This window comes from Carlito syrichta, unplaced genomic scaffold (assembly GCF_000164805.1).
Source record: "Carlito syrichta isolate Samal-C Ts95f unplaced genomic scaffold, Tarsius_syrichta-2.0.1 Scaffold301924, whole genome shotgun sequence".
Taxonomy (NCBI): Eukaryota; Metazoa; Chordata; class Mammalia; order Primates; family Tarsiidae; genus Carlito; species Carlito syrichta.
The window spans coordinates 751,324-758,172 of NW_007246020.1; the positions used below are offsets into that span (position 1 = coordinate 751,324).

Genomic DNA, 6,849 nt, shown 5'->3' on the forward strand with positions numbered 1-6,849 from the left:
AGCACTGCACTCCAGTCTGGGCAACAGAGTGAGACTCCAACTCAAAAAAAAAAAGAAAATTATGTGAAATCTCGATTTCAGGGTTCATGCACAGGGTTTTATTGGAACACAGACCCATTCCATAACTATTATCTGACCGCCTTCCCACCACAACGGCAGAGTTGAATAGTTGTGACAAAGACCATATAGCCCACAGCACCAAAAATATGTACTCTGGCGCTTCACAGAAAAAGGGTTCAACTCCCGATACACATCCTTCAACAGATGACACAAACATGACGGCAAGAGTGCTCAGAATGCACTTACATAGCTTCTGCAGCAGAATCAGCTGCCTCATTTTGCGCACATTTTCACATGTACCTCGAGTCTCCTGTGGATGTGGTTCATCAACCTCAAGCATCCCCACCAGCTGGGGACACCAATGGGCGACTGCATTCGATGCATCTCCCACCACCCACTGAGACTAGGAGCTAGCTGGACCCAGCCATCAGTGTCAGTGTCAGTGAGTACTGCATATAATCGTCCTCAAGAGGGAGGTGCTGCTTATATTTCACCTGCAAAGTAATGGGTGAAGAGTGACAGTCATCACTGGTCTTCTCCTGACATTACCATGTATCTCACACACCATGAGATGAGACTGTGGCAGATGCTTGAAGTACAAAGTGATGGTCAACCTGCCAAACCCATAGAAACAACAGGGCTAGACTGGTGTTATCCTGGGTAAACGCCACCTGTGATACCCCAGAGACACCCACATGCCACCCCCTCCAAACTCATCTGTGTCACCCTCTCTGCTGACCCCGCGGCCTCCTCATTTCTCCACTAGAGGCTCACAAGGGCCACCCCTCATTTGTGTCTCTGGTCACACGGCCCCTTCTCAGGGATGCCTTTCTTGACCATTTATTTTTAACACGGGGTGCTTCATGATTTTGCATGTCATCTTTGCACAGGGGCCATGTTAATCTCTGTATTGTTCCAGTTTTAGTATATATGCTGCCAAAGCTTAGCACATCTTGACCGCTTAAACTTAAAACACCTATAACCGGGCGTGGTAGCGCGTGCCTGTAGTTCCAGCTACTTGGAAGGCTGAGGCGGAAGGATCACTGGAGCCCAGCAGATCGAGGCTGCGGTGGCCGGGAGTGGCCACTGCACTCCAGTCTGGGTGACAGAGTGAGACTCCAACTCAAAAAAATAAAAAATAAAAATAAAAAACACCTAGACCAGGCATGGTGGCTCACGCCTGTAAGCCCAAAACTTTGGGAGACTGAGACAGGAGGACTGCTTGAGCCCAGGAGTTTGAGACCAGCCTAGACAACATAGTAAGACATCCTTTCTAAAAAAAAGAAAGATGAACCAGGCTCGGTGGCTCAGCCTGTAATCCCGAACCTTGGGAGACTGAGGTGAGTGGATTGCCAGAGTCCGCGGATTCAAGACTTGCCTGGGCAACTTGGCGAGACCTCATCTCTACAATAAATCAAAAGTCAGCCGGGTGTGGTAGCGCATGCCTATAATTCCGGCTACTCGGAAGGCTGAGGCGGAAGGATCGCCGGAGCCCAGCAGGTCGAGGCTGCGGTGGCCGGGAGCGGCCACTGCACTCCAGTCTGGGCGACAGAGTAAGACTCCAACTCTAAATAAATAAATAAATAAATAATTTTTTTAAAAAATTAAAACACACCCTCTCAAGCTACTTTTGGGGTGAGAAAAATGTTCTGTACCTTGATATTGGTGGTGGTTCCATGAGCACATACATCTGTCAGAACTCACTGAACTGTGCACCTCAGATGGGTACAGTTCATATTATACATAAGTTAAACCTCAATAAAGTTTTTTTAAAATGGGCTGCAAAAAATTTAATTAAAAATTGTGTGTGGTCATGGTTTTATACATTGGATTGCGATATATGTCCATTTAAAAAGTTACGACTGAAGCCGGGCTCGGTGGCTCAGCCTGTAATCCCGCGCCTTTGGGAGGCTGAGGTGAGTGGATTGCCTGAGCCCGCGGGTTCGAGACCCGCCTGGGCAACGAGACCTCATCTCTACAATAAAACAAAAAATCAGCCGGGCGTGGTAGCGCATGCCTGTAATTCCGGCTACTTGGAAGGCTGAGGCGGAAGGATCGCCGGAGCCCAGTGGGCGAGGCTGCGGTGGCCGGGAGCGGCCACTGCACTCCAGTCTGGGCGACAGAGTGAGACTCCAACTCAAAAAAAAAAAAAAAAAAAAAAAAAAAAAAAAAAGTTACGACTGTAAAAGAGAATAATAGACATTGATTTTCTGAGTAAGGATCATTTTTATTAGAATTTTAGCTTAGGATTACTTAAGAGGATATGATATTCTGTTTCTCTTAATTCTCAGTTTTTGAAGATAGGTTAATTTATAAGCCTCCCATTTGTTCATAATTTGTGCTTTATCTTTGAAGGTATTTTTACGTTTTAAATAGTTTTAAGGTAGGTTTGTGGTATAAGAGTAAAGAAAAACGTTTAACCCCCTTAGCTCTGGGTTGTTCCTTGCATTCATGGGTACTGTTTGGTCTCTGGAAAGCAAATGTGCAGATTTTCTTTTTCTAACATTTTGTCTTTGGCGTGTCATTCCATGTGGAGTGTTTCCAGTCTCCCTGTCCCGTGTCTGCCCATGCAGACTGACTCTCCTGTTGAGTGATGCTTTCTCATTCCGGGAGTCCTGGTGCTCGCAGCTGTTTGGTTTGAACTGTGACATTCATGCTCTGTGGGAATCCTGGTGGAGTGTCCTACCTAAAGCCAGTGAACCGTGGGGTCAGATGACTTGCTCAGTTAAACCAAGCTGACTGTCTAATGTAGTATTGTCTTTCATTCCACAAATACCACCCCTGTGTGCTGACTGCTTGGTTTTTTGCCCCAGGGAACGATCAGCGTTGGAGTAGATGCCACTGACCTTTTCGATCGTTATGATGAGGAATATGAAGATGTGTCCGGAAGTGGCTTTCCGCAGATTGAAATTAATAAAATGCACATATCCCAGTCCATCGAGGTAAAGCACACAAACACTTCTGAGCGTAGTGCGGCTCGAGCTAATGAGGCGCAGCACTGAGCAGCTGGAACAGGAGTCTGCTCAGGGCTGTCTCATCTTTATTTATGAAAGGATGCAATTAGCTACTTTACCAAAAAAACGCGCTCCAGTCACAGCTTGTGTGTTACTGCTTTGCTGGCATGTCAGGTGTGGGGCTGGGCGCTTAGCTCCCAAGGTCTCAGGTCTCTCTGGTGAGAAAGTGTTCACGGTCTAGGAGACATAGAAGCCCAAGGTCATGGTGATTTCATGAGAGAAGGCAGACCTCCATGGATAATTCTGCCTAGCACTTTTAGTTTTAAGGCACACACTGTCATGTGCTGAAAGGTCTGCATCCTGAGCCCCAGGATCACTCAAATGTTACCTTTCTGCCCACTCTTTGGATGTGGCACGCCCAGGCCATTCTTCTGAGGGTTCTAGCAGGTCTCTGCCCCTCACTCATTCATTTATTCTCAGGCACACAGCTGACAACATGGAGTCCCAACAGGGGAAGCTCTCCCCCTCTTGGAGCTACCTCAGTTAATATGCCATGGGAAGGTCTTCAGTCCCTTCCGAAACACTGGTGGCAAGCGAGGACTGGAGAGGCTGGGACAGTCCACAGTGGGAAGGCATGTGGTGGTCACTGCGCAATCTGGTGCCATTGGTACAGTGCAAACCGACATGTAGTCCTGTTTCCCCCTTGGTGTTGTGAAATGTGTCCATTGAAGCTTTTGCAAAACAATTGTCTTCATGGCCACACACAGTCCAGTGGCAAAGTGAGGCAGAAGCTGAGCAGGTGAGGTAACTCATATCCCTGCGTGCTTCTAAACTGTGGGAACCGGTGCTATGGTGTGTTTGTTAGGGGGCTGTTGCCAGCACTTTCTGTTGCTCTGATTCATTTACTACCCGTGCATGTCATTTCCCAGGCACCCTTGACAGCTACAGACACAGCCATCCTTTCTGGAAGCCTCTCAACCCAGAATGGGAATGGCGGGGGCTCCATTAACTTTGCTCTCAGACGAGTCACTTCCGCAAAGGGCTGGGGAGAGGTAAGAATGTCTCCGGCTGGGCTGTGCTGTCCATGCACACTTATTCCTGAGCACTCACACCCTAACAGCTGACCTCCAGAGTGACCTAAGTGTCACACGTTTGTAAGTTGACGGCCCCAGATATATGTCTTATATCTTTCTCACAGCTAAAAATTAGGATAGAAAATCAGCATTTTTGCTCCCCTAAGCCAGAGCTTATGGGCCACCTCTTTTCCTGCACAATTCAGAAGGCAGGTGCCTCTGTTTCAGTCAATGGTTCACTGATTAGTGGTCATTTAACAGCCAATTCTGCTGAGCAAATTGAGCTGCATCCAATTAACATTGAAGAGTTGCCTTGAAAGTCACCCAGACTAGTAAAAGAGGCAGCCGGGACCGGCTGCAGCATCCAAGGCTGTGTGAGTGTGGAAATGCGATGGGCTTTAGTGTCAGACCCCCAGGACCATCTCCAATCCCCTGAGAGACCTTTGGAGCAGAGTGAAAATTTTGTGAAGGAGTCGGCACTGCCGGGGTGGGGCATCTGGCCGTGGCAGGTGCTCTGCAGATGGTGGTTGTCTGCAGGGCGGGTGCTGGACTCTCTTTTGACCTGAGCCAGGGAGGTGAGGTTTGGAGGCAAGTGGATTTTTCTTTGACGAAGCCCCTTTTTGAAACACGCCGTTGAAACTTGGGTCCCCTTTGGATCTGTGGCAGCAGACATGTCCACTGGGCAAAGGTTAAGATGAGACAGTAAGTCTCCCCCACCCTTCCCTGAGAGCTCTGACCAGAGCAACGAATTGAATTGAGGGAGTTCCTGCCAGAGGTGCACACCTGACCTGGGTTGCTGCTGGGACGTAAAACACTGTTAACACTTTCTCCTTTTCCTTTCAAACAGTTGGAATTTGGAGCTGGAGACCTCCAGGGGCCTTTATTTGGTCTCAAGCTGTTCCGTAATCTCACACCAAGATGGTAAATATAAGAGAAGCTCTTCCTTTTGGTGGTCTTTGTTGGTTTAGGACACAGGAACCGTGTACTCCTTTTATCGTAGTCACTGGCATATCTTGTCTGTCCCCCGAGGTCACAGAGCGTGTCGAGGGCAGATCCAGCACTAGTGCGAAGCCCAGTGTGAAGGTGGGAAGAGCGCAGGGCTGCCGGCCTGACCCTTGTCCCACCCCCGCCGTGCCGCACCCTTTGTGGCACACAGGTCCCTCACCTGTGCCACAGGCCATGGAGGGAAGTGCCTTCACGGGGGTTGGTCAGCAGGCCGAAATACTCTTGGACTCTCTGACCCAGAGAATGTCAGGCTGCTAGTCGTCAGTTTGACAGACATTTGCCAGGGCTATAGGCCCAGCTTCTGCTTCTGGTCCTCACTGCTGCTGCTGTGATGTCACACTCCAGAACTACTAGAACTGCGGCAGTGTCTTTATTTCCCATATGGTGGAGGCGGGGGTGTCTGTATGAGCTCAGAAAAAAGAACTGAGTGGAAGATAAATAAAACCTCTTTCCTCCGGGGGATGTTAGAGCTGAAGGAGGCCTGGCGTTGTGCGTTGGCTGAGAAGTCATTACACTGCCAGGGCACCGGGTATCTGCAGCCTTCCAGGCTCTGCAAGGCATGACCCAGTCCTGCCTCCCAGTCTAGTCATTCGTCCATGGGGCGCCGGAAGCCTCTCGACCCAGAATGGGAGTGGCGGGGCCTCCAGGCAGGCTTGCAGGTCAGCTGGTGCAGGGAGAGCAAGCAATGCTGGGAAAGACAGGCACATAGCAAGAGGACAGGGCCTGTGGCACAGGAGGAGAGTGCATATAAGCTTAAGCAGAGACGCCAAAGCAGCCCTCCCAGCCAGAGACACGGAGACGGAAGAGGGGCATGGAACATATGCTGTCGGGGGTCACCTGGGTGCCTCTCATCGCATGGTTCCCTAGATCCTTGCTCTAGCAGTGAGATTCAGTAGGTCTGGGAAGGAGGCAAGGATTCATTCTTAAAATGTCAGGTGACACATACATACATGTCAGAGTTGCCCTGATGCATCTGCTTAGAATGGTCACATCAGATGCTGGGTAAAAGCCGAATTGTGTCCTCTGAGAAAGGCGCCTGGGAATCTAGTTTCTCAGACACCCCAGGTGACTCAGCATCAGGCGGGTGTAGGTGATGCTTCTTTTTGTTGATCAGTCACCAAGGGTGTAGGCTGGTCATCAGCTTTTACAAATTTAGAAATTGAATTTAGTTATAGTTCTCAGAGTTTATCGGACTTGAGAATGCAGATTTATAAGCAAGGATGACTGATTTATAAACAAAGGGGGCTGGCTAGGATGTCTGCTAACCAGGGTTTCCTAATCCTTGGGTCAAGTTACAGATGTTCCTCTACTCGCAATGGGGTTACATCCTCATAAACCACCAAAAGTTGAAAATAGCATGACTTGAAATACGTTTAATATCCTGACAAACCCATTGTAACATGGAAAAATCAACAGTGGAGCCATTGCTAAGTAGGGACTGTCCATATTTGCCATTCCAAACTGCCATCCAAAGGTCACTTGTGGAGTCAGCTCAGGAAAGGCCCACGGCCTTGTGGGGCATCCCTGGTAGCCCTGTCCCATGTCTGCCCTGCTCATTTCCCCACTGGATTCTGTTTTTCTCTCTCGAGGACAGTGCTGGACAAAAATGCTAAATCTCATTGTTAAAACAGGAAACTCAGCCGGGCTCAGTGGCTCAGCCTGTAATCCCGCGCCTTTGGGAGGCTGAGGTGAGTGGATTGCCTGAGCCTGCGGGTTCGAGACCCGCCTGGGCAGCAAGACCTCATCTCTACAATAAA

The 6,849-nt window shown here is 49.2% G+C and overlaps 1 protein-coding gene across 6 annotated transcripts in view; it reads left to right on the top strand.

The window, feature by feature from the left end:
• The window catches only part of DNAJC11 (DnaJ heat shock protein family (Hsp40) member C11), an 82,166-nt gene that overhangs the window by 60,073 nt on the left and 15,244 nt on the right, over nucleotides 1-6,849 (top strand). For 5 of the 6 annotated variants that reach the window (XR_002481839.1, XM_008055682.2, XM_021711199.1 and 2 more), the window contains 3 exons: nucleotides 2,874-3,002; nucleotides 3,944-4,066; nucleotides 4,935-5,008. Coding sequence is in view for 5 of the 6 variants with exons in the window: in XM_008055682.2 (XP_008053873.1) it covers nucleotides 2,874-3,002; nucleotides 3,944-4,066; nucleotides 4,935-5,008 (326 nt within the window). In the remaining variant the exon portion in view is untranslated. The remainder of the gene's footprint in view (nucleotides 1-2,873; nucleotides 3,003-3,943; nucleotides 4,067-4,934; nucleotides 5,009-6,849) is intronic. The other variant, XM_008055683.2, reaches the window with a different exon arrangement.